The sequence below is a fragment of the Oncorhynchus masou genome, chromosome 2, assembly GCF_036934945.1.
Source record: "Oncorhynchus masou masou isolate Uvic2021 chromosome 2, UVic_Omas_1.1, whole genome shotgun sequence".
Lineage (NCBI taxonomy): Eukaryota > Metazoa > Chordata > Actinopteri > Salmoniformes > Salmonidae > Oncorhynchus > Oncorhynchus masou.
This window is the reverse complement of record NC_088213.1, coordinates 5,910,650-5,938,567: the sequence shown is the minus strand read 5'-3', so window position 1 is coordinate 5,938,567 and position 27,918 is coordinate 5,910,650. Positions and strand designations below refer to the sequence as shown.

At 47.3% G+C, this 27,918-nt stretch overlaps 1 protein-coding gene across 3 annotated transcripts in view; it reads left to right on the top strand.

Annotated features, from left to right (window-relative positions):
* Positions 1 to 1,777: 1,777 nt before the first annotated feature.
* The window catches only part of LOC135554572 (NT-3 growth factor receptor-like), a 150,748-nt gene continuing 124,607 nt past the window's right edge, over positions 1,778 to 27,918 (top strand). For all 3 annotated transcript variants that reach the window (XM_064986962.1, XM_064986958.1, XM_064986950.1), the window contains exon 1: positions 1,778 to 2,036. In XM_064986962.1, the coding sequence (XP_064843034.1) occupies positions 1,792 to 2,036 (245 nt within the window). In that variant the 5' untranslated portion in view covers positions 1,778 to 1,791. The remainder of the gene's footprint in view (positions 2,037 to 27,918) is intronic.

Here is a 27,918-nt window from a genome sequence, read left to right as displayed (position 1 = left end):
TTTTATCAGAGAGACCTCCATGACAGGTGGTTGTTTTAGCAGAGAGAGACCTCCATGACAGGTGGTTGTTTTATCAGAGACCTCCATGACAGGTGGTTGTTTGAGCAGAGAGACCTCCATGACCGGTGCCTCTGTCCAACCCCCCCCCCCCCCCACACACACACCACTCTCTCTCTGTCCAACCCAGTCCTACCCCCCCCCCCCCACCACCTCTCTCTCTGTCCAACCCTGTCCTATCCCCCCCACACCTCTCTCTCTCTGTCCAACCCTGTCCTACCCCCCCCCCACACCTCTCTCTCTCTCTGTCCAACCCTGCCCCCCCCCTCCCCACCACTCTCCACCCTGTCATGAATAGACCTCAGGGATGCGATGTGGTTTCCACGGTTTTTAAAGCAATTCCCTTTGCCAAAGTTTTCCGAACCCTTGACTTGAAAATGTTTTCCAACCTTAATATGAAATGTTGTTGGTTCACAATTAAAAACAGAAAAATGACATTTACATAAGTTTTCAGACCCTTTACTCAGTACTTTGTTGAAGCACCTTTGGCAGCGATTACAGCATTGAGTCCTCTTGGGTATGATGCTACAAGCTTGGGACACCTGTATTTGGGGAGTTTCTCCCATTCTTCTCTGCAGATTCTCTCAAGCTCTGTCAGGTAGGATGGGGAGCGTCGCTGCACAGCTATTTTCAGATCTCTCCAGAGTCCCGGCTCTGGATGGGCCACTCAGGGACATCAGAGACTTGTCCCGAAGCCACTCCTGTGTTGTCTTGGCTGTGTGCTCAGGGTCATTGTCCTGTTAGAAGGTTAACTTTCGTCCTAGTCTGAGGTCTTGAGCGTTCTGGATCATGTTTTCAACTCTACGGACAATTCCTTCGACCTCATGACTTGATTTTTGCTCTTACATGAACCTTATATAGACAGGTTTGTGCCTTTTCAAATCATGTCCAATCAATTGAATTGACCAAAGGTGGACTCCAATCAAGTTGTAGAAACATCTCAAGGATGATCAATGGAAAACAGGATCCATCTGAGATCTGAGTCTCATAGCAAAGGGTCTGAATACTTATGTAAATAAGGTATTTCATTTTTTTTGTACATTTGCAAATAAATCTAAAATAGTGTTTTCATTTTGTTATTATGGTGTATTGTGAGTAGATTGATGAGGAAAACGTTTTATTGAATCCGTTTTAGAATAAGGCTCTACTGTAACAACATGTGGCAAAGGGGACGGGGTCTGAATACTCTCAGGTTTGTGTTCGTGGATGTTAATCTCCGGTGGTCCCAGGTGTCAGATATGACCCTGCCCTGCCTTGCCAGTAGGAGGGACTTGATGCGTGGTACCAACTTCTGCTCTGTTCGTTTTCCCTTCAAGTGCCAGGGCCCTAGTCCTTCTTGCTACGACGAGTCCGACCACCGAGAACTTGGAGTCCGGTAACGTTACAAGCGTACAGACACGACCGTGGAACATAGAATACACCACATGGCGGTTCAAATATGAAAAGAGAACGCTTTCATATCTTTATCGTATAATATTTTTATTTTTTTTTCCTCATCGGGGGTCTTGGAAAACGGGAGACCATAAGTACACTACAGAAGCGAGGATATAGCAGCGATACCTTCCTTCACACGCATGGCCAGGCACTCCGCGCGGCGTCCGCGCACTGTCACATAGCCTCCATATACACCCTCACAGACACACAACTAGAACCAAAACAGTCATATCTACAATTCTACTCCAGCCCACAAACGAAGACTTATTTTTGGATAAACACCCTTTTCTGGACCGAGTCATGGATGTGTGGTCGTACTGGAGCAGGATATGCTGTCGGAGGGTGTTGTTTCTGTTCTGTGTGTTCCAGGAATATCTCAGCTCGATGCTGGACTGCCCGCCAACCTGCAGCTGCTCGCTCACCGAGATATATTGTAATAAATCCGACACCGGGAAACTCTTCCCTGTGGTGGCGCTCCAAGACACTGGGAGCTCAGGCAACAGCAGTGTCGATATAGCCGAGCTTTTCAACAATATTTCGTCCATGTAAGTAGCCTCGCCTGCCCTGCAGTAAAATGAGCATGTTTGATGTGTGACGTGTCTAACTGTCCGTAGCCTAGATAGTTATGCCCTTACTGGTCATGCAATGCCATATGAGTTAGGAGCCCGCTCTGTCTACCTCATACCCGCAATATCATTCAGGCATAATGATTCACTCCTGTAACCTAAAGGGACTCGACTATAAGATGATTTAAATCCGTAACGTTCAGCTCACAGCAAATATGTAATATCATATTGGCCCCAAGACTGATACAAAGGTATTGTTGTCTTTAATGGCTTAGTTGTAGTCGTTTTATACCACATCATTAGCCGATGCATCCATCCTCAACGCAAAGAGGTGGAACGTGACCAAAGAAAAACTTTGTGTGTAACATGACAGTAGTCTATTGTAACACGGTAAAAGACCGGTTAAAACACTTAACATTAGAATTATTGTCACATTTCTGTGTAGATAAATGCTGTGATACACGACGAAGAAGAGGGAGCCTCCATGAAAGACATGGTGTTGGTTAAATGTTGATCTTTCAGCCATTTACCGAGGGACTGACTGACTATATACGTCTTAGAAAAGAACCGTCTGTTTTAAATAGAACACACAGAGCGCCGATGACGCGCACGTCTCTCGGAGGCTTTCCTTTCCTCTCCTTTCCTTTCCTTTCCTTTCGAGCCGAAGTCAGTGTATTATCTCTCTCTTCACGTCACCATCCCCGCAGTCATCCCCCCTCTCTCTCTCTCTCTCTCTCTCTCTCTCTCTCTCTCTCTCTCTCTCTCTCTCTCTCTCTCTCTCTCGATTCCACAGCAGAGCAGACATCACATAGCTTTTTTGTTGTTGTGAAAAGTCAATGCAAGGCTGTAATGTTTTATAAGAAGGGTGGCTATATTATGACTGACAAAACTCGGCAGACGCATAATGGCCATTAATGTGATGTGATTCGTTGAAAGTCTGTCGCTTGTTATCGAGTGATTGACATCTGAGGAGCTAAGCTTAGGCTACGGTTGGGTTGGCTCTCTCACAGATAACGGCTAATGTTGTGTGAGTGGGCTCATTTTGCTCGCCACCTGCTCAGACCGCTACATGGTAGGCTGCCTTGTAGCGAATGGAGGAAACACGTTACAATGCTTGAAATCATGCAGCAGTTTGGGGTTCTGCCTTTTAAGAAATCCGAGGTATTCCTAATGGATTTGTCAACGCAATAGCTAAACACGTGATAGAGCTGTATGCGTGTCCGCTGGGCTGCCTCAGTCCTTCGCTGCTAGCACAGCTGCAGCTCTGTACAAACTAGAGGTAGAGAAAGCGGCTTGATTTTCAGCACCGTCTTGGCTGGACAGCTCCCACTGTTAGCGGAACGTCCTCGCGTTATCTGGCCTGCACTGGGCACTCTGAATACGGTGGATTCTCTCTCTCTCTCTCTCTCTCTCTCTCTCTCTCTCTCTCTCTCTCTCTCTCTCTCTCTCTCTCTCTCTCTCTCTCTCAGTCTGTCTCTGTCTCTCTCTCCCCCCCTCTCTCTCTCTCTCTCTCTCTCTTTCTCTCTCGGCCTGTCTCTCCCCTCCCCCCCCCTCTCTCTCTCTCTCTCTCTCTCTCTCTGTCTCTCTCTCTGTCTCTCTCTCTCTCTGTCTGTCTGTTTCTCTATCTCTCTATCCTTTCTCTCTGCACACATTTACTTCCCGTCTTGATCTGTGGTACTGATAATTAGAGGGAATATGAAACGGTAACAGCACCAGCTACCCATCCCAAAACTAGGGGACTTGGGACCCCAGGCTACAGTGTATTCCCACTGGTGTATGAAAACTAGAGGACTAGAGACCCTATATTCCCACTGGTGTATGAAAACTAGAGAACTAGAGACCCTATATTCCCACTAGTGTATGAAAACTAGAGAACTAGAGACCCTATATTCCCACTGGTGTATGAAAACTAGAGAACTAGAGACCCTATATTCCCACTAGTGTATGAAAACTAGAGAACTAGAGACCCTATATTCCCACTGGTGTATGAAAACTAGAGGACTAGAGACCCTATATTCCCACTGGTGTATGAAAACTAGAGGACTAGAGACCCTATATTCCCACTGGTGTATGAAAACTAGAGGACTGGAGACCCTATATTCCCACTAGTGTATGAAAACTAGAAGCACTTGAGACCCCAGGCTACAGTGTATTCCCACTAGTGTTTTTCACAGTCATTTTTCTCAGAATGATCTCTGTTTAGTGAGTGAGATAAGGCTTCATGTGGAAAGCAGAACACTTTGTTTCTAGACAGCAGGCAGTTGAAGTCTTGTACATGAGGCTCTGCTCTGTTGAAGTGTTGGAGAGACTGAGAGACTGAGAGGCTGAGAGACTGAGAGGCTGAGAGACTGAGAGGCTGAGAGGCTGAGAGGCTGAGAGACTGAGAGGCTGAGAGGCTGAGAGGCTGAGAGACTGAGAGGCTGAGAGACTGAGAGGCTGACAGGCTGAGAGACTGAGAGGCTGAGAGGCTGAGAGGCTGAGAGACTGAGAGACTGAGAGACTGAGAGGCTGAGAGACTGAGAGGCTGAGAGGCTGAGAGACTGAGAGACTGAGAGGCTGAGAGACTGAGAGGCTGAGAGGCTGAGAGACTGAGAGACTGAGAGGCTGAGAGGCTGAGAGGCTGAGAGACTGAGAGGCTGAGAGACTGAGAGACTGAGAGGCTGAGAGGCTGAGAGGCTGAGAGACTGAGAGGCTGAGAGGCTGAGAGGCTGAGAGGCTGAGAGGCTGAGAGACTGAGAGGCTGAGAGACTGAGAGGCTGAGAGACTGAGAGGCTGAGAGGCTGAGAGACTGAGAGGCTGAGAGGCTGAGAGACTGAGAGGCTGAGAGGCTGAGAGGCTGAGAGACTGAGAGGCTGAGAGGCTGAGAGACTGAGAGGCTGAGAGACTGAGAGGCTGAGAGGCTGTGAGGCTGAGAGGCTGAGAGGCTGAGAGGCTGAGAGACTGAGAGGCTGAGAGGCTGAGAGACTGAGAGGCTGAGAGGCTGAGAGGCTGAGAGGCTGAGAGGCTGAGAGGCTGAGAGACTGAGAGACTGAGAGGCTGAGAGGCTGAGAGACTGAGAGACTGAGAGGCTGAGAGACTGAGAGGCTGAGAGGCTGAGAGGCTGAGAGGCTGAGAGGCTGAGAGACTGAGAGGCTGAGAGGCTGAGAGACTGAGAGACTGAGAGGCTGAGAGGCTGAGAGGCTGAGAGACTGAGAGGCTGAGAGACTGAGAGGCTGAGAGGCTGAGAGGCTGAGAGACTGAGAGGCTGAGAGGCTGAGAGACTGAGAGACTGAGAGGCTGAGAGGCTGAGAGGCTGAGAGACTGAGAGACTGAGAGGCTGAGAGGCTGAGAGACTGAGAGGCTGCGGCTGCTTGATGAGACCATTAAAAGAGTCCCTGTCTGCGTCCCAAATGGGACCCTTTTCCCTTTATAGTGCACTGCTTTTGACCAGAGCTGAGAAAGCATAGCTGTGTCCTAAACGCCACCCTATTCTCCATAAGTTCCATTTGTCTCTGGTCTAAAGTAGTGTACTATATACGGAATAGGTTACAATTTGGGCTGCAGAATAGTCTCTCTTACATCTCCTGGTACACTCTTCGAAAGAAAGGTGCTATCTAGAACTAAAACAGTTCTTCAGCTATAGGAGAACCCTTTGAAGAACCCAAGTAGAACCATTTTAGTTCCATGTGGAACCCTTTTGGATGAAGTAGAGAGGAGGGAGGGAGTAGACAGGAGGGAGTAGACAGGAGGGAGTAGACAGGAGGGAGTAGACAGGAGGGAGTGGAGAGGAGGGAGGGAGTAGACAGGAGGGAGTAGAGGGGAGGGAGGAGAGACTGAGAGACTCAGATGTGATCTATTTGGGCCATTATGTAGATCAAGGAGAGGTTTTCTTCTTTCAGAGCGAATTGTTTGTTTTCTGGTTTCCTAGATTCATCAACAGTTTAATAATTTGTCTGGATCTGTGGGTGGACATGGAGGACTCCAATTCTGCCCATCAGCTATCCCTAAGGCCTGTAGTGGAGGAGACCTCTTCTGCTCATCAGCCATCCCTAAGGCCTGTAGTGTAATGGAGGATACCTCTTCTGCTCATTAGCCATCCCTAAGGCCTGTAGTGGAGGAGACCTCGTCTGCTCATCAGCCATCCCTAAGGCATGTAGTGTAGTGGAGGAGACCTCATCTGCTCATCAGCCATCCCTAAGGCCTGTAGTGTAATGTAATGGAGGAGACCTCTTCTGCTCAGCGGCAATCCCTAAGGCCTGTAGTGTAATGGAGGAGACCTCTTCTGCTCATCAGCCATCCCTAAGGCATGTAGTGTAGTGGAGGAGACCTCATCTGCTCATCAGCCATCCCTAAGGCCTGTAGTGTAATGTAATGGAGGAGACCTCTTCTGCTCAGCGGCAATCCCTAAGGCCTGTAGTGTAATGGAGGAGACCTCTTCTGCTCATCAGCCATCCCTAAGGCCTGTAGTGTAGTGGAGGAGACCTCTTTTGCTCATCAGCCATCCCTAAGGCCTGTAGTGTAGTGGAGGAGACCTCTTCTGCTAATCAGCCATCCCTAAGGCCTGTAGTGTAGTGGAGGAGACCTCGTCTGCTCATCAGCCATCCCTAAGGCCTGTAGTGTAATGGAGGAGACCTCTTCTGCTCATCAGCCATCCCTAAGGCCTGTAGTGTAGTGTAAATGGAGGAGACCTTGTCTGCTCGGCAGTGACACTGTAAATTATGTGTTATATGCATATCATCAAGTTTGCATGAGCCTTTCTTTGTGTTAACTAGGTCAGCTTCACCATGTGAGAATTAGGAGAGAAGAGGAGAGGAGAGGCAAGCATAGCCAGAGAACAAGAGGGGATAGGAGAGAAGATAAGAGGGGAGGAGAAGAGGAGACGAGAGGGAGTAAAGAAGAGGATGGTATAGAAGAGAGTAGAGGGGAGGTAGGGGGAGGAGAGGAGTGGGAGGGGAGGAGGGTGGGGGAGGAGTGGGGAGGGGAGGAGGAGATGAGTGGAGGGGAGTGTTTGGATCCCCTGCATACAGAGCTGTAATGAAAAGACCATGTGACCCGTCTTCTCCCACGCATTCACACATCTGCAGCTCGCGGGGAGCAGGAACACGCATACTAATGAAGCATCTGTATCTTAATAACCAGGAGATGCTTTTAGAACTAGAACCAAGGATGTGACTGACTAACCTGAGGCTACGCTAGCAACATAAAGTCAGAGGGATGTGTGTGAGTGACTGACTAGCCTGAAGGCTACGCTAGTAACATAAAGTCAGAGGGTGTGTGTGAGGACAGCAACATCAAGTTAGAGGGATGTGTGAGGACAGCAACATCAAGTCAGAGTGATGTGTGTGAGGACAGCAACATCAAGTCAGAGGGATGTGTGTGAGGACAGCAACATCAAGTCAGAGGGATGTGTGTGAGGACAGCAACATAACGTCAGAGTGATGTGTGTGAGGACAGCAACATCAAGTCAGAGGGATGTGTGTGAGGACAGCAACATCAAGTCAGAGGGATGTGTGTGAGGACAGCAACATCAAGTCAGAGGGATGTGTGTGAGGACAGCAACATCAAGTCAGAGGGATGTGTGTGAGGACAGCAACATCAAGTCAGAGGGATGTGTGTGAGGACAGCAACATCAAGTCAGAGGGATGTGTGTGAAGACTGCAACATCAAGTCAGAGGGATGTGTGTGAGGACAGCAACATCAAGTCAGAGGGATGTGTGTGAGGACAGCAACATAACGTCAGAGTGATGTGTGTGAGGACAGCAACATCAAGTCAGAGGGATGTGTGTGAGGACAGCAACATCAAGTCAGAGGGATGTGTGTGAGGACAGCAACATCAAGTCAGAGGGATGTGTGTGAGGACAGCAACATCAAGTCAGAGGGATGTGTGTGAGGACAGCAACATCAAGTCAGAGCGATGTGTGTGAGGACAGCAACATCAAGCCAGAGGGATGTATGTGAGGACAGCAACATCAAGTCAGAGGGATGTGTGTGAAGACTGCAACCTCAAGTCAGAGGGATGTGTAGTAAGGACAGCAACATCAAGTCAGAGGGATGTGTAGTGAGGACAGCAACATCAAGTCAGAGGGATGTGTGTGAGGACAGCAACATCAAGTCAGAGGGATGTGTGTGAGGACAGCAACATCAAGTCAGAGCGATGTGTGTGAGGACAGCAACATCAAGCCAGAGGGATGTGTGTGAGGACAGCAACATCAAGCCAGAGGGATGTGTGTGAGGACAGCAACATCAAGTCAGAGGGATGTGTGTGAGGACAGCAACATAACGTCAGAGGGATGTGTATGAGGACAGCAACATCAAGTCAGGGGGATGTGTGTGAGGACAGCAACATCAAGTCAGAGGGATGTGTGTGAGGACAGCAACATCAAGTCAGAGGGATTCAGATTCAGAAAACTTGAATGTCCTCAAATAGACAATTCATCTTGCAGCAGTCATAAAACATATAACATCGAAAAATGTAAAATAAATAGCAAAGGATATTTACAAACTAATAGGAAGGATAAGTGCTGTTTCACAGTGCAGAGAGAGATGAGAGATGGAGGTCTCTGACCAGGTAGAGAGATGGAGGGCTCTGCCCAGGTAGAGAGATGGAGGTCTCTGATCAGGTAGAGAGATGGAGGTCTCTGACCAGGTAGAGAGATGGAGGTCTCTTCCCAGGTAGAGAGATGGAGGGCTCTGACCAGGTAGAGAGATGGAGGGCTCTGACCAGGTAGAGAGATGGAGGGCTCTGACCAGGTAGAGAGATGGAGGGCTCTGACCAGGTAGAGAGATGGAGGGCTCTGACCAGGTAGAGAGATGGAGGGCTCTGACCAGGTAGAGAGATGGAGGGCTCTGACCAGGTAGAGAGATGGAGGGCTCTGACCAGGTAGAGAGATGGAGGGCTCTGACCAGGTAGAGAGATGGAGGTCTCTTCCCAGGTAGAGAGATGGAGGGCTCTGACCAGGTAGAGAGATGGAGGGTTCTGACCAGGTAGAGAGATGGAGGGCTCTGACCAGGTAGAGAGATGGAGGTCTCTGACCAGGTAGAGAGATGGAGGGCTCTGACCAGGTAGAGAGATGGAGGTCTCTGACCAGGTAGAGAGATGGAGGGCTCTGACCAGGTAGAGAGATGGAGGTCTCTGACCAGGTAGAGAGATGGAGGGTTCTGACCAGGTAGAGAGATGGAGGTCTCTGACCAGGTAGAGAGATGGAGGTCTCTGACCAGGTAGAGAGATGGAGGTCTCTGACCAGGTAGAGAGATGGAGGTCTCTGACCAGGTAGAGAGATGGAGGTCTCTGACCAGGTAGAGAGATGGAGGGCTCTGACCAGGTAGAGAGATGGAGGTCTCTGCCCAGGTAGAGAGATGGAGGTCTCTTCCCAGGTAGAGAGATGGAGGTCTCTGACCAGGTAGAGAGATGGAGGGCTCTGACCAGGTAGAGAGATGGAGGTCTCTGACCAGGTAGAGAGATGGAGGGTTCTGACCAGGTAGAGAGATGGAGGGCTCTGACCAGGTAGAGAGATGGAGGGCTCTGACCAGGTAGAGAGATGGAGGGCTCTGACCAGGTAGAGAGATGGAGGGCTCTGACCAGGTAGAGAGATGGAGGGTTCTGACCAGGTAGAGAGATGGAGGGCTCTGCCCAGGTAGAGAGATGGAGGGCTCTGACCAGGTAGAGAGATGGAGGTTTCTGACCAGGTAGAGAGATGGAGGTGTCTGCCCAGGTAGAGAGATGGAGGGCTCTGCCAGGTAGAGAGATGGAGGGTTCTGACCAGGTAGAGAGATGGAGGGTTCTGACCAGGTAGAGAGATGGAGGGCTCTGACCAGGTAGAGAGATGGAGGGTTCTGACCAGGTAGAGCGATGGAGGGCTCTGACCAGGTAGAGAGATGGAGGTCTCGGCCAAGGTAGAGAGATGGAGGGCTCTGACCAGGTAGAGAGATGGAGGGCTCTGACCAGGTAGAGAGATGGAGGGTTCTGACCAGGTAGAGAGATGGAGGGTTCTGACCAGGTAGAGAGATGGAGGGCTCTGCCCAGGTAGAGAGATGGAGGGCTCTGACCAGGTAGAGAGATGGAGGGCTCTGACCAGGTAGAGAGATGGAGGGTTCTGACCAGGTAGAGAGATGGAGGGTTCTGACCAGGTAGAGAGATGGAGGGTTCTGACCAGGTAGAGAGATGGAGGGTTCTGACCAGGTAGAGAGATGGAGGGCTCTGACCAGGTAGAGAGATGGAGGTCTCTGCCCAGTTAGAGAGATGGAGGTCTCTGACCAGGTAGAGAGATGGAGGGTTCTGACCAGGTAGAGAGATGGAGGGCTCTGACCAGTTAGAGAGATGGAGGGCTCTGACCAGGTAGAGAGATGGAGGGTTCTGACCAGGTAGAGAGATGGAGGGTTCTGACCAGGTAGAGAGATGGAGGGCTCTGCCCAGGTAGAGAGATGGAGGGCTCTGACCAGGTAGAGAGATGGAGGGTTCTGACCAGGTAGAGAGATAGAGGGCTCTGCCCAGGTAGAGAGATGGAGGGCTCTGACCAGGTAGAGAGATGGAGGGCTCTGACCAGGTAGAGAGATGGAGGTTTCTGCCCAGTTAGAGAGATGGAGGGCTCTGCCCAGGTAGAGAGATGGAGGGCTCTGCCCAGGTAGAGAGATGGAGGGCTCTGACCAGGTAGAGAGATGGAGGTCTCTGACCAGGTAGAGAGATGGAGGGCTCTGACCAGGTAGAGAGATGGAGGGCTCTGACCAGGTAGAGAGATGGAGGGCTCTGCCCAGGTAGAGAGATGGAGGGCTCTGACCAGGTAGAGAGATGGAGGGCTCTGACCAGGTAGAGAGATGGAGGGCTCTGCCAGGTAGAGATGGAGGGTTCTGACCAGGTAGAGAGATGGAGGGCTCTGACCAGGTAGAGAGATGGAGGGTTCTGACCAGGTAGAGAGATGGAGGGCTCTGACCAGGTAGAGAGATGGAGGGCTCTGACCATGTAGAGAGATGGAGGGCTCTGCCCAGGTAGAGAGATGGAGGGCTCTGACCAGGTAGAGAGATGGAGGTCTCTGACCAGGTAGAGAGATGGAGGGCTCTGACCAGGTAGAGAGATGGAGGGCTCTGACCAGGTAGAGAGATGGAGGGCTCTGACCAGGTAGAGAGATGGAGGGTTCTGACCAGGTAGAGAGATGGAGGGCTCTGCCAGGTAGAGAGATGGAGGGCTCTGCCCAGGTAGAGAGATGGAGGGTTCTGACCAGGTAGAGAGATGGAGGGCTCTGACCAGGTAGAGAGATGGAGGGTTCTGACCAGGTAGAGAGATGGAGGGTTCTGACCAGGTAGAGAGATGGAGGGCTCTGCCCAGAGAGATGGAGGGCTCTGCCCAGGTAGAGAGATGGAGGGCTCTGACCAGGTAGAGAGATGGAGGGCTCTGCCCAGGTAGAGAGATGGAGGGCTCTGACCAGGTAGAGAGATGGAGGGCTCTGCCCAGAGAGATGGAGGGCTCTGCCCAGGTAGAGAGATGGAGGGCTCTGACCAGGTAGAGAGATGGAGGTCTCTGACCAGGTAGAGAGATGGAGGTCTCTGACCAGGTAGAGAGATGGAGGGCTCTGACCAGGTAGAGAGATGGAGGGCTCTGCCCAGGTAGAGAGATGGAGGGCTCTGACCAGGTAGAGAGATGGAGGGCTCTGCCCAGGTAGAGAGATGGAAGCCTCTGACCAGGTAGAGAGATGGAGGGCTCTGCCCAGGTAGAAAGATGGAGGGCTCTGACCAGGTAGAGAGATGGAGGGCTCTGCCCAGAGAGATGGAGGGCTCTGCCCAGGTAGAGAGATGGAGGGCTCTGACCAGGTAGAGAGATGGAGGTCTCTGACCAGGTAGAGAGATGGAGGTCTCTGACCAGGTAGAGAGATGGAGGGCTCTGACCAGGTAGAGAGATGGAGGGCTCTGACCAGGTAGAGAGATGGAGGGCTCTGACCAGGTAGAGAGATGGAGGGCTCTGCCCAGGTAGAGAGATGGAGGGCTCTGACCAGGTAGAGAGATGGAGGGCTCTGACCAGGTAGAGAGATGGAGGGCTCTGCCAGGTAGAGAGATGGAGGGTTCTGACCAGGTAGAGAGATGGAGGGCTCTGACCAGGTAGAGAGATGGAGGGTTCTGACCAGGTAGAGAGATGGAGGGCTCTGACCAGGTAGAGAGATGGAGGGCTCTGACCATGTAGAGAGATGGAGGGCTCTGCCCAGGTAGAGAGATGGAGGGCTCTGACCAGGTAGAGAGATGGAGGTCTCTGACCAGGTAGAGAGATGGAGGGCTCTGACCAGGTAGAGAGATGGAGGGCTCTGACCAGGTAGAGAGATGGAGGGCTCTGACCAGGTAGAGAGATGGATGGTTCTGACCAGGTAGAGAGATGGAGGGCTCTGCCAGGTAGAGAGATGGAGGGCTCTGACCAGGTAGAGAGATGGAGGGCTCTGCCCAGGTAGAGAGATGGAGGGCTCTGACCAGGTAGAGAGATGGAGGGCTCTGACCAGGTAGAGAGATGGAGGGTTCTGACCAGGTAGAGAGATGGAGGTCTCTGACCAGGTAGAGAGATGGAGGGTTCTGACCAGGTAGAGAGATGGAGGTCTCTGCCCAGGTAGAGAGATGGAGGGCTCTGACCAGGTAGAGAGATGGAGGGCTCTGCCCAGGTAGAGAGATGGAGGGTTCTGACCAGGTAGAGAGATGGAGGGCTCTGACCAGGTAGAGAGATGGAGGGTTCTGACCAGGTAGAGAGATGGAGGGTTCTGACCAGGTAGAGAGATGGAGGGCTCTGCCCAGAGAGATGGAGGGCTCTGCCCAGGTAGAGAGATGGAGGGCTCTGACCAGGTAGAGAGATGGAGGGCTCTGCCCAGGTAGAGAGATGGAGGGCTCTGACCAGGTAGAGAGATGGAGGGCTCTGCCCAGAGAGATGGAGGGCTCTGCCCAGGTAGAGAGATGGAGGGCTCTGACCAGGTAGAGAGATGGAGGGCTCTGCCCAGGTAGAGAGATGGAAGCCTCTGACCAGGTAGAGAGATGGATGGTTCTGACCAGGTAGAGAGATGGAGGTCTCTGCCCAGTTAGAGAGATGGAGGGTTCTGACCAGGTAGAGAGATGGAGGGCTCTGCCCAGGTAGAGAGATGGAGGGTTCTGACCAGGTAGAGAGATGGAGGGCTCTGCCCAGGTAGAGAGATGGAGGGCTCTGCCCAGGTAGAGAGATGGAGGGTTCTGACCAGGTAGAGAGATGGAGGGCTCTGACCAGGTAGAGAGATGGGGGGCTCTGACCAGGTAGAGAGATGGAGGGCTCTGCCCAGAGAGATGGAGGGCTCTGCCCAGGTAGAGAGATGGAGGGCTCTGACCAGTTAGAGAGATGGAGGGCTCTGCCAGGTAGAGAGATGGAGGGCTCTGCCATGTAGAGAGATGGAGGGCTCTGCCCAGAGAGATGGAGGGCTCTGACCAGGTAGAGAGATGGAGGGTTCTGACCAGGTAGAGAGATGGAGGGCTCTGCCAGGTAGAGAGATGGAGGGTTCTGACCAGGTAGAGAGATGGAGGGCTCTGCCCAGAGAGATGGAGGGCTCTGCCAGGTAGAGAGATGGAGGGCTCTGCCAGGTAGAGAGATACCAGTTCGTGCTGTTGCTGCCCCATGATGTCCTGACCATCTTTGCCCAACCTATTTTTCTGTGCAGCCTTGATATTCCTAAACCAGCAGTTCAAGCAGTAGCGCAGATGGCTTTCAATTAATCATTTATACAGAGAATCATGATGGTTAGATCAACATTAAAAAAGTGCCGTTTCCATAGGAAATACAGTCTCTGTTGGCCTTTGTTATTTAAGGATCGGCGTCCAGTCAACGGGACAGTTGTAAATCATGCAGTGCGTTATGTCACGATCACAGATTTTAGAGAAACAACAAATGTCAGTACATATAGGTGTCTTATATCGACCGAAAGCTTAAATTCTTGTTAATATAACTGCACTGTCCAATTTGTAGGAGCTTCTACTGAGAAAAAATTCCCATGCTATTGTTTGAGGAGAGCTCCTAACAAGAAAACAGTTTTTTTTTCACCGCGGAAGGTTTGATAAATTCACCTCTGAAGGTGAAATGTGGACTTACATTCTGAAATCTTGCCCTGATTTATCATCCAAAGGGTCCCAGAGATAACATGAAGTATCGTTTTGTTAGATAAAATCCTTTTTTCATATCCTAAAAAGGTCCATATAGCATGATCGATTTTGTATTTCCACTCGTTCAATTTGCAAAGAAAGGAATATGTGAACATCTCACCCGAAACGTTGGTTCAACGAGTCAAATCACATTTGTATTTATTCGTCAGAGATCCTAGAACGTAACCAGACTTCACTATATCATCAGAGGTATAGTATATCCTATAGGACACCATATCAGAGATCCTAGAAGGTAACCAGACTTCACTATATCATTAGGGGTGTAGTATATCCTATAGGACACCATATCAGAGATCCTAGAAGGTAACCAGACTTCACTATATCATTAGGGGTGTAGTATATCCTATAGGACAACATATCAGAGATCCTAGAAGGTAACCAGACTTCACTATATCATTAGGGGTGTAGTATATCCTATAGGACACCATATCAGAGATCCTAGAAGGTAACCAGACTTCACTATATCATTAGGGGTGTAGTATATCCTATAGGACACCATATCAGAGATCCTAGAAGGTAACCAGACTTCACTATATCATTAGGGGTGTAGTATATCCTATAGGACACCATATCAGAGATCCTAGAAGGTAACCAGACTTCACTATATCATTAGGGGTGTAGTATATCCTATAGGACACCATATCAGAGATCCTAGAAGGTAACCAGACTTCACTATATCATTAGGAGTGTAGTATATCCTATAGGACACCATATCAGAGATCCTAGAAGGTAACCAGACTTCACTATATCATTAGGAGTGTAGTATATCCTATAGGACACCATATCAGAGATCCTAGAAGGTAACCAGACTTCACTATATCATTAGGGGTGTAGTATATCCTATAGGACACCATATCAGAGATCCTAGAAGGTAACCAGACTTCACTATATCATTAGGAGTGTAGTATATCCTATAGGACACCATATCAGAGATCCTAGAAGGTAACCAGACTTCACTATATCATTAGGAGTGTAGTATATCCTATAGGACACCATATCAGAGATCCTAGAAGGTAACCAGACTTCACTATATCATTAGGAGTGTAGTATATCCTATAGGACACCATATCAGAGATCCTAGATGGTAACCAGACTTCACTATATCATTAGAGGTGTAGTATATCCTATAGGACACCATATCAGAGATCCTAGAAGGTAACCAGACTTCACTATATCATTAGGAGTGTAGTATATCCTATAGGACACCATATCAGAGATCCTAGAACGTAACCAGACTTCACTATATCATTAGGAGTGTAGTATATCCTATAGGACACCATATCAGAGATCCTAGAAGGTAACCAGACTTCACTATATCATTAGGAGTGTAGTATATCCTATAGGACACCATATCAGAGATCCTAGATGGTAACCAGACTTCACTATATCATTAGGGGTGTAGTATATCCTATAGGACACCATATCAGAGATCCTAGAAGGTAACAAGACTTCACTATATCATTAGGGGTGTAGTATATCCTATAGGACACCATATCAGAGATCCTAGAAGGTAACCAGACTTCACTATATCATTAGGAGTGTAGTATATCCTATAGGACACCATATCAGAGATCCTAGAACGTAACCAGACTTCACTATATCATTAGGAGTGTAGTATATCCTATAGGACACCATATCAGAGATCCTAGAAGGTAACCAGACTTCACTATATCATTAGGAGTGTAGTATATCCTATAGGACACCATATCAGAGATCCTAGATGGTAACCAGACTTCACTATATCATTAGGGGTGTAGTATATCCTATAGGACACCATATCAGAGATCCTAGAAGGTAACAAGACTTCACTATATCATTAGGAGTGTAGTATATCCTATAGGACATCATATCAGAGATCCTAGAAGGTAACCAGACTTCACTATATCATTAGGGGTGTAGTATATCCTATAGGACACCATATTTGGTCAGAGAGCTACGCCTTCATGACACACCGATGACATGGGCGGTCTTGACTTGAACAACTGTATATTTTTCAATTAAGCACCAATAGGGGTCAAACAAAGCTAGCTAGATAGCCAATGAGCTGGGCTTTACGGGAGTATATGGAAATCCTGTATATGTCGTAAAATGTAGCTACTAACCTTGTACAACAGCATGCCTTTTCCTTCCGGACAAAAAATTATAAGGATATTCAGAGCTATGAAGTTATGAAAACTGGTTGTTTTGTAAATATTGAACTTATAATATGTCTACTAATACTGGGAAAGCTGAATCAAAGTCCAAGTATACAGATTTGACGATATTCTTGCAGAAAAATATTATATGAATGCGAATGTCTCCGTCACGATTTGCCCAAATGTACCTGGGTGACTTCACACTAAATGTCATGTAGTTCACTCATACTTCAAGTTATTAATCTGAAACTTTGCACACCCACTGCCATCGACTATGTCAATGACTAGCCCAAGGTATCTATACTCATCCACTATGTCAATGACTAGCCCAAGGTATCTATACTCATCCACTATGTCAATGACTATCCCAAGGTATCTATACTCCTCCACTATGTCAATGACTAGCCCAAGGTATCTATACTCCTCCACTATGTCAATGACTAGCCCAAGGTATCTATACTCCTCCACTATGTCAATGACTAGCCCAAGGTATCTATACTCCTCCACTATGTCAATGACTAGCCCAAGGTATCTATACTCATCCACTATGTCAATGACTAGCCCAAGGTATCTATACGCATTCACTATGTCATTGACTAGCCCAAGGTATCTATACTCATCCACTATGTCAATGACTAGCCCAAGGTATCTATACTCATTCACTATGTCATTGACTAGCCCAAGGTATCTATACTCCTCCACTATGTCAATGACTAGCCCAAGGTATCTATACTCATCCACTATGTCAATGACTAGCCCAAGGTATCTATACTCATTCACTATGTCATTGACTAGCCCAAGGTATATATACTCATCCACTATGTCAATGACTAGCCCAAGGTATCTATACTCCTCCACTATGTCAATGACTAGCCCAAGGTATCTATACTAATCCACTATGTCAATGACTAGCCCAAGGTATGTGTACTCCTTCGCTATGTCAATGGGCTCACCTTTTATCAGTGATGGGGTGTGCATGGTAGTGTTCCTTCCAAAGTCAAACATCATGTCCTTTGTTTTTGATATATTTAATATTAGATGGGATGACTCACACTAGACAGTAAAATCATTCAGAGTCCGTGCTCCGTCTCATCGCCTTCGAGAAGACTGACCAAAGCAGTATGGTCAGCATATTTGATCAGGTGTCGCCCTGGGAACCTGACTCCGGCAGCTGTCTGTATACAGTATGTATTGTACTGGTGAAAGAACACTGCCCTGTGGGGTTCCAACTGAAGCAGTACCCACTTCAGAGAGTGTGTTGCCAACTCATACCTGCTGAGACCTATCAGTTAGGAAGTTGGTGATCCATGTGATGAGCATCAAGTCCCAAGTCTCCTCTGTCTGTATACAGTATGTATTGTACTGGTGAAAGAACACTGCCCTGTGGGGTTCCAACTGAAGCAGTACCCACTTCAGAGAGTGTGTTGCCAACTCGTACCTGCTGAGACCTATCAGTTAGGAAGTTGGTGATCCATGTGATGAGCATCGAGTCCCAAATCTCCTCTGTCTGTATACAGTATGTATTGTACTGGTGAAAGAACACTGCCCTGTGGGGTTCCAACTGAAGCAGTACCCACTTCAGAGAGTGTGTTGCCAACTCGTACCTACTGAGACCTATCAGTTAGGAAGTTGGTGATCCATGTGATGAGCATCGAGTCCCAAGTCTCCTCTGTCTGTATACAGTATGTATTGTACTGGTGAAAGAACACTGCCCTGTGGGGTTCCAACTGAAGCAGTACCCACTTCAGAGAGTGTGTTGCCAACTCGTACCTGCTGAGACCTATCAGTTAGGAAGTTGGTGATCCATGTGATAAGCATCGAGTCCCAAGTCTCCTCTCAGTCTGTCCGCGAGGACCAATGGATCGATTGTGTTAAATGGCGATTAGAAATCTGCAAACATGATACGCACATTTACTGCCCTCCAAATGTATGATATGCACATGGGGTTTACTGCCCTCCAAATGTATGATACGCACATGGGGTTTACTGCCCTCCAAATGTATGATACACACATGGGGTTTACTGCCCTCCAAATGTATGATACCCACATGGGGTTTACTGCCCTCCAAATGTATGATACACACATGGGGTTTACTGCCCTCCAAATGTATGATACCCACATGGGGTTTACTGCCCTCCAAATGTATGATATGCACATGGGGTTTACTGCCCTCCAAATGTATGATACACACATGGGGTTTACTGCCCTCCAAATGTATGATACACACATGGGGTTTACTGCCCACCAAATGTATGATACACACATGGGGTTTACTGCCCTCCAAATGTATGATACGCACATGGGGTTTACTGCCCTCCAAATGTATGATATGCACATGGGGTTTACTGCCCTCCAAATGTATGATACACACATGGGGTTTACTGCCCTCCAAATGTATGATACACACATGGGGTTTACTGCCCTCCAAATGTATGATACGCACATGGGGTTTACTGCCCTCCAAATGTATGATACACACATGGGGTTTACTGCCCTCCAAATGTATGATACACACATGGGGTTTACTGCCCTCCAAATGTATGATACACACATGGGGTTTACTGCCCTCCAAATGTATGATACACACATGGGGTTTACTGCCGTCCAAATGTATGATATGCACATGGGGTTTACTGCCGTCCAAATGTATGAAATGCACATGGGGTTTACAGCCCACCAAATGCACCAGATGTAAGATCAAAAGTTCCCCCTCTCTGACTGGTATGCAAATTGGAGGGTGTCAATAAGGTGGTGTTGATGATGTATGCCTTGATGATCTTTTCAAGAGATTTAATCAAGAGAGGGGGTCAGAGCGAACAGGTCTGTAATCATTTGATGCAGACAGATGAGAGGTTTTTGGGACAGGTACAACAATAGATATTTTTTCCATAAAGATGTAATTTCCAATGTATCCAGGGACCGCTGACAGAGAGAGCTGAAGACTCCTCTCAGCTGAACAGTGTTTCAAGACACGACCACTGATGTTATCAGGCCCCGGGCTCTGTCGTGCTCCAGTGCTTTTGAACACTCGTTGTATGACTACCCCATCAATGACAAGCGCGCTCTTGGTTGCCATGACACCCTCCTCCAGACAGGCCAGGGTAGTGGGGGTGACCCCTGTTTCAAAGCGGGTGAAGAATTTGTTTAGTTCATTGGCTGTAGAGAGGCTGTGTGTGTTTTTGTGAGGACAGCAATATAAAGTCCGAGAGATGTGTGTGAGGACAGCCTTTCCGGTCACCTTCGCACCCCTGGGCCAGACTACACTGAATCATCGGACCTACTGAAGAGATGAGTCTTCAATAAAGACTTCAAGGTTGAGACAGAGTCTGCATCTCTCACATGGGTAGGCAGACCATTCCATAAAAATGGACCTGTATAGGAGAAAGCCCTGCCTCCAGCTGTTAGGGACAATTAGGAGGCCTGCATCTTGTGACCGTAGTGTACGTGTAGGTAGGTACGGCAGGAACATATTGGAGGTAGGAGCAAGTCCATGTAATGCTTTGTAAGTTAGCAGTAAAACCTTGAAATCAGCCCGAGCTTTGACAGGAAGTCAGTGTACCGTCGTGGCCAAAAGTCTTAAGAATGAGACAAATATTAATTTTCACAATGTCTGCTGCCTCAGTTTGTATGATGGCAATTTGCATATGCTCCAGAATGTTATGAAGAGTGATCAGATGAATTACAATTAATTGCAAAGTCCCTCTTTGCCATGCAAATGAACTGAATCCCCCCCCCCAAAAAATCCTCTGCATTTCTGCCACATTCTTCCAGAATGGTCCTGTATTTGGCTCCATCCATCTTCCCATCAATTTTAACCATCTTCCCTGTCCCTGCTGAAGAAAAGCAGGCCCAAACCATGATGCTGCCACCACCATGTTTGACAGTGGTGATGGTGTGTTCAGGGTGATGAGCTGTGTTTCTTTTACGCCAAACATAACGTTTTGCATTGTTGCCAAAAAGTTCAATTTTGGTTTCATCTGACCAGAGCACCTTCTTCCACATGTTTGGTGTGTCTCCCAGGTGGCGTGTGGCAAACTTTAAACAACACTTTTTATGGATATCTTTAAGAAATGGCTTTCTTCTTGCCACTCTTCCATAAAGGCCAGATTTGTGCAATATACGACTGATTGTTGTCTTATGGACAGAGTCTCCCACCTCAGCTGTAGATCTCTGCAGAGTGATCATGGGCCTCTTGGCTGCATCTCTGATCAGTCTTCTCCTTGTATGAGCTGAAATTGTAGAGGGACGGCCAGGTCTTGGTAGATTTGCAGTGGTCTGATACTCCTTCCATTTCAATATTATCGCTTGCACAGTGCTCCTTGGGATGTTTAAAGCTTGGGAAATCTTTTTGTATCCAAATCCGGCTTTAAACTTCTTCACAACAGTATCTCGGACCTGCCTGGTGTGTTCCTTGTTCTTCATGATGCTCTCTGCGCTTTTAACGGACCTCTGAGACTATCACAGTGCAGGTGCATTTATACGGAGACTTGATTACACACAGGTGGATTGTATTTATCATCATTAGTCATTTAGGTCAACATTGGATCATTCAGAGATCCTCCTGAATAATTTTGCACGCCCAATTTTTCAGTTTTTGAATTGTTAAAAAAGTTTGAAATATCCAATAAATGTCGTTCCACTTCATGATTGTGTCCCACTTGTTGTTGATTCTTCACAAAAAAATACAGTTTTATATCTTTATGTTTGAAGCCTGAAATGTGGCAAAAGGTCGCAAAGTTCAAAGGGGCCGAATACTTTCGCAAGGCACTGTATATAACAGTATGTATAACAGTATTCCTCTACAGTATATATAACAGTATATATAACAGTGTTCCTCTACAGTATATATAACAGTATATATAACAGTATGTATAACAGTATTCCTCTACAGTATATATAACAGTATATATAACAGTGTTCCTCTACAGTATATATAACAGTATATATAACAGTATATATAACAGTATATATAACAGTATATATAACAGTATATATAACAGTATTCCTCTACAGTATATATAACAGTATATATAACAGTATTCCTCTACAGTATATATAACAGTATATATAACAGTATTCCTCTACAGTATATATAACAGTATATATAACAGTATATATAACAGTGTTCCTCTACAGTATATATAACAGTATATATAACAGTGTTCCTCTACAGTATATATAACAGTATTCCTCTACAGTATATATAACAGTATATATAACAGTATTCCTCTACAGTATATATAACAGTATATATAACAGTGTTCCTCTACAGTATATATAACAGTATATATAACAGTATTCCTCTACAGTATATATAACAGTATATATAACAGTGTTCCTCTACAGTATATATAACAGTATATATAACAGTATTCCTCTACAGTATATATAACAGTATTCCTCTACAGTATATATAACAGTATATATAACAGTATATATAACAGTATATAACAGTATTCCTCTACAGTATATATAACAGTATATAATAGTGTTCCTCTACAGTATATATAACAGTATATATAACAGTATATATAACAGTATATATAACAGTATATATAACAGTATTCCTCTACAGTATATATAACAGTATATATAACAGTATTCCTCTACAGTATATATAACAGTATATATAACAGTATTCCTCTACAGTATATATAACAGTATATATAACAGTATATATAACAGTATTCCTCTACAGTATATATAACAGTATATATAACAGTATTCCTCTACAGTATATATAACAGTATATATAACAGTATTCCTCTACAGTATATATAACAGTATATAATAGTATTCCTCTACAGTATATATAACAGTATATAATAGTATAATAGCAAATATTAAGATTTCCTAACAAAGGTGCTCGACGTGATTAGCACGAGAGAGAGAAATTACCATCTGTTATTCAATTTATTTAACATTAAAGACCCTTTACGGAGACATTTCAATCAAATCACCAGCCTTATCAAATCCACTGTGTTGGGGATATGGGTACAGAACTTTCCATGGCGATTATACAGTAGGTTAATTAAAATGTTATGTCCTGTGAATTTCTAACGAATCGTCTTGAAATGTGTATTGTTGATGTTCTGTATTTCAACATGGACACTAAACTCAGCTGAAGCCCAGACTGTGGGCTAACCCGGCAGAGAGCAGACTGTGGGCTAACCCGGCAAAGCAGACTGTGGGCTAACCCGGCAGAGAGCAGACTGGGGGCTACCCCGGCAGAGAGCAGACTGTGGGCTAACCCGGCAGAGAGCAGACTGTGGGCTACCCCGGCAGAGAGCAGACTGGGGGCTAACCCGGCAGAGAGCAGACTGTGGGCTACCCCGGCAGAGAGCAGACTGTGGGCTACCCCGGCAGAAAGCAGACTGTGGGCTACCCCGGCAGAGAGCAGACTGTGGGCTAACCCGGCAGAGAGCAGACTGGGGGCTACCCCGGCAGAGAGCAGACTGTGGGCTAACCCGGCAGAGAGCAGACTGTGGGCTAACCCGGCAGAGAGCAGACTGTGCAGACTGTGGGCTACCCCGGCAGAGAGCAGACTGTGGGCTAACCCGGCAGAGAGCAGACTGGGGGCTACCCCGGCAGAGAGCAGACTGTGGGCTAACCTGGCAGAGAGCAGACTGTGGGCTAACCCGGCAGAGAGCAGACTGTGGGCTAACCCGGCAGAGAGCAGACTGTGGGCTAACCCGGCAGAGAGCAGACTGTGGGCTAACCCGGCAGAGAGCAGACTGTGGGCTACCCCGGCAGAGAGCAGACTGTGGGCTACCCCGGCAGAGAACAGACTGTGGGCTAACCCGTCAGAGAGCAGACTGTGGGCTAACCCGGCAGAGAGCAGACTGTGGGCTAACCCGGCAGAGAGCAGACTGGGGGCTAACCCGGCAGAGAGCAGACTGGGGCTAACCCGGCAGAGAGCAGACTGTGGGCTAACCCGGCAGAGAGCAGACTGTGGGCTAACCCGGCAGAGAGCAGACTGGGGGCTAACCCGGCAGAGAGCAGACTGTGGGCTAACCCAGCAGAGAGCAGACTGTGGGCTACCCCGGCAGACTGGGGGCTAACCCGGCAGAGAGCAGACTGGGGGCTAACCCAGCAGAGAGCAGACTGTGGGCTACCCCGGCAGACTGGGGGCTAACCCGGCAGAGAGCAGACTGTGGGCTAACCCGGCAGAGAGCAGACTGTGGGCTAACCCGGCAGAGAGCAGACTGTGGGCTAACCCGGCAGAGAGCAGACTGGGGGCTACCCCAGCAGAGAGCAGACTGGGGGCTACACCGGCAGAGAGCAGACTGGGGGCTACCCCGGCAGAGAGCAGACTGGGGGCTACCCCGGCAGAGAGCAGACTGGGGGCTAACCCGGCAGAGAGCAGACTGTGGGCTACCCCAGCAGAGAGCAGACTGGGGGCTACCCCGGCAGAGAGCAGACTGTGGGCTACCCCAGCAGAGAGCAGACTGTGGGCTAACCCGGCAGAGAGCAGACTGGGGGCTACCCCGGCAGAGAGCAGACTGTGGGCTACCCCAGCAGAGAGCAGACTGTGGGCTAACCCGGCAGAGAGCAGACCGTGGGCTACCCCGGCAGAGAGCAGACTGTTGGCTTGATGCTCATATTCCATATTTTTGGGTGGGTTTTTATTTATTTATTTGATTTGGATTGGACAGTGAAGAGGAGACAGGAATGGTAGGAGAGTTTGTGAGTCAGAAGGGCATGAATCAGATGTGAAGCCGTGCTGACTCTAGTAGTCTAGACTGGACATGTGATCCGGTATGAGTCAGATGTGAACCCGTGCTGACTCTCGTAGTCTAGACTGGACTGGTGATCCGGTATGAGTCAGATGTGAACCCGTGCTGACTCTAGTAGTCTAGACTAGACATGTGATCCGGCATGAGTCAGATGTGAACCCGTGCTGACTCTAGTAGTCTAGACTGGACATGTGATCCGGTATGAGTCAGATGTGAACCCGTGCTGACTCTAGTAGTCTAGACTAGATATGTGATCCGGTATGAGTCAGATGTGTACCCGTGCTGACTCTAGTAGTCTAGACTGGACATGTGATCCGAGGTCCACCACACTAACTGTTGGACCACACAGAACACAGGGCTCCATACTGTACATTATGAATGTAACTTTCTCTCGCAGAAAGGGAACAGAAAGGAAACAGATAGGAAACAGAAAGGAAGTAGAAAGGAAACAGAAGGGAAACAGAAAGGAAACAGAAAGGAAACAGACAGGGAACAGAAAGGGAACAGAAAGGAAGCAGAAAGGAAACAAAGGAAACAGAAAGGAAGCAGAAAGGAAACAGAAAGGAAACAGAAAGGAAGTAGAAAGGAAACAGAAAGGGAACAGAAAGGAAACAGAAAGGAAGTAGAAAGGGAACAGAAAGGAAGTAGAAAGGAAACAGAAAGTAAGTAGAAAGGAAACAGACAGGGAACAGAAAGGGAACAGAAAGGAATTAGAAGGGAAGCAGAAAGGAAGCAGAAAGGAAGCAGAAAGGAAGCAGAAAGGAAACAGAAAGGAAACAGAAAGGAAGTAGAAACGAAAACAGAGAGGGAACAGAAAGGGAACAGAAAGGATGTAGAAAGGGAACAGAAAGGGAATAGAAAGGAAACAGAAAGGAAACAGAAAGGAAGTAGAAAGGAAGTAGAAAGGAAGTAGAAAGAAAACAGAGAGGAAACAGAAAGGGAACAGAAAGGAAGTAGAAAGGAAACAGAAATGAAGTAGAAAGGAAGCAGAAAGGGAACAGAAAGGAAGTAGAAAGGAAGTAGAAAGGAAGTAGAAAGGAAACAGAAAGGGAACAGAAAGGAAGTAGAAAGGAAACAGAAAGGAAGTAGAAAGGAAGCAGAAAGGGAACAGAAATGGAATAGAAAGGAAACAGAAAGGAAGTAGAAAGGGAACAGAAAGGGAACAGAAAGGAAGTAGAAAGGGAACATAAAGGAAGTAGAAAGGAAGAAGAAAGGAAGTAGAAAAGAAACAGAAAGGGAAAGGGAACAGAGAGGAAACAGAAAGGAAGTAGAAAGGGAAAGGAAAGGAAACAGAAAGGAAGTCAATCACCACCTTCCGGAGACACCTGAAACCCCACCTCTTCAAGGAATACCTAGGATAGGATAAAGTAATCCTTCTCACCCCCCCTTAAATGATTTAGATGCACTATTGTAAAGTGGCTGTTCCACTGGATGTCATAAGGTGAATTCACCAATTTGTAAGTCGCTCTGGATAAGAGCGTCTGCCAAATGACTTAAATGTAAATGTAAATGTAAGTAGAAAGGGAACAGAAAGGAAACAGAAAGGAAGTAGAAAGGAAACAGAAAGGGAACAGAAAGGAAGTAGAAAGGGAACAGAAAGGATGTAGAAAGGGAACAGAAAGGGAGTTGAAAGGGAACAGAAAGGAAGTAGAAAGGAAACAGAAAGGGAACAGAAAGGAAGTAGAAAGGGAACAGAAAGGAAGTAGAAAGGGAACAGAAAGGAAGTATAAAGGGAACAGAAAGGAATTAGAAAGGGAACAGAAAGGGAACAGAAAGGAAACAGAAAGGAAGTATAAAGGGAACAGAAAGGAAACAAAGGAAACAGACAGGGAACGGAAAGGAAGTTGAAAGGGAACAGGGGGAAGTAGAAAGGGAACAGAAAGGAAGTAGAAAGGAAACAGAAAGGAAACAGAAAGGGAACAGAAAGGAAACAGAAAGGGAACAGAAAGGAAACAGAAAGGGAACAGAAAGGAAGTTGAAAGGGAACAGGGGGAAGTAGAAAGGGAACAGAAAGGAAGTAGAAAGGAAACAGAAAGGAAACAGAAAGGAAACAGAAAGGGAACAGAAAGGAAACAGAAAGGAAACAGAAAGGAAACAGAAAGGGAACAGAAAGGGAACAGAAAGGGAACAGAAAGGAAACAGAAAGGAAAAGAGGTGAATGTAGATTGCAGGGAGAGCACTCCTGAGATGTTATATTTTATTTAACATTGCCCCATTAAGTCAGAAGGAGCAGTGTTGTAGATCATAATAACCACCTCATAAATCATGTAGAGGCAGTCCTGTTGGAATCAATAGAGAGAATCAGCCCTATTGGAAACAACAGAGAGTATCAGAGAAGATTACAATTTGGGAGATCTTGGATGTTTGTGTAGGGTGGCCTCTTGACAAGATCGTGAAATAGTGAGTTCTTTTAATAACAAATAGAAGTGATTCCTCAGTGGAGAGAAGAGGAGAGGAGGGAGGGAGGGACGGCTTTACACAGTATCACATCTATTACACTACTTCTTTATTTTGGAAAGCACTCAAATGGCACCCTATTCCCTAAATTCCTATAGGGCTCTGGTCAAAAGTAGTGCACTATTTAGGAAATAGGGTGTCATTTGGGACAGTACCCTTGTGGTCTCTGAGGGTATACTTTGGTGTGCTACAGTATGATATAGGACTATCATATTCCCCTCCTAGTATACATCCCTCTCATCAGTCAACACTACTCTGATGTTGGACAGGATTCCTCCTCTCATCAGTCAACACTACTGATGTTGGACTGGATTCCTCCTCTCATCAGTCAACACTACTCTGATGTTGGACATGATCACCTCTGTCATCTGTCTTCAACAGTCATCAGTCAACACTACTCTGTTGTTGGACAGGATTCCTCCTCTCATCAGTCAACACTACTCTGTTGTTGGACAGGATTCCTCCTCTCATCAGTCAACACTACTCTGATGTTGGACATGATTCCTCCTCTCATCAGTCAACACTACTCTGATGTTGGACAGGATTCCTCCTCTCATCAGTCAACACTACTGATGTTGGACAGGATTCCTCCTCTCATCAGTCAACACTACTCTGTTGTTGGACAGGATTCCTCCTCTCATCAGTCAACACTACTCTGATGTTGGACAGGATTCCTCCTCTCATCAGTCAACACTACTCTGTTGTTGGACAGGATTCCTCCTCTCATCAGTCAACACTACTCTGTTGTTGGACAGGATTCCTCCTCTCATCAGTCAACACTACTCTGATGTTGGACAGGATTCCTCCACTCATCAGTCAACACTACTCTGATGTTGGACAGGATTCCTCCTCTCATCAGTCAACACTACTGATGTTGGACAGGATTCCTCCACTCATCAGTCAACACTACTCTGTTGTTGGACAGGATTCCTCCTCTCATCAGTCAACACTACTCTGATGTTGGACAGGATTCCTCCTCTCATCAGTCAACACTACTCTGTTGTTGGACAGGATTCCTCCTCTCATCAGTCAACACTACTCTGTTGTTGGACAGGATTCCTCCTCCTATCAGTCAACACTACTGATGTTGGACAGGATTCCTCCTCTCATCAGTCAACACTACTCTGATGTTGGACAAGATTCCTCCTCTCATCAGTCAACACTACTCTGTTGGACAGGATTCCTCCTCTCATCAGTCAACACTACTCTGTTGTTAGACAGGATTCCTCCTCTCATCAGTCAACACTACTCTGTTGTTGGACAGGATTCCTCCTCTCATCAGTCAACACTACTCTGTTGGACAGGATTCCTCCTCTCATCAGTCAACACTACTCTGTTGTTAGACAGGATTCCTCCTCTCATCAGTCAACACTACTCTGATGTTGGACAGGATTCCTCCTCTCATCAGT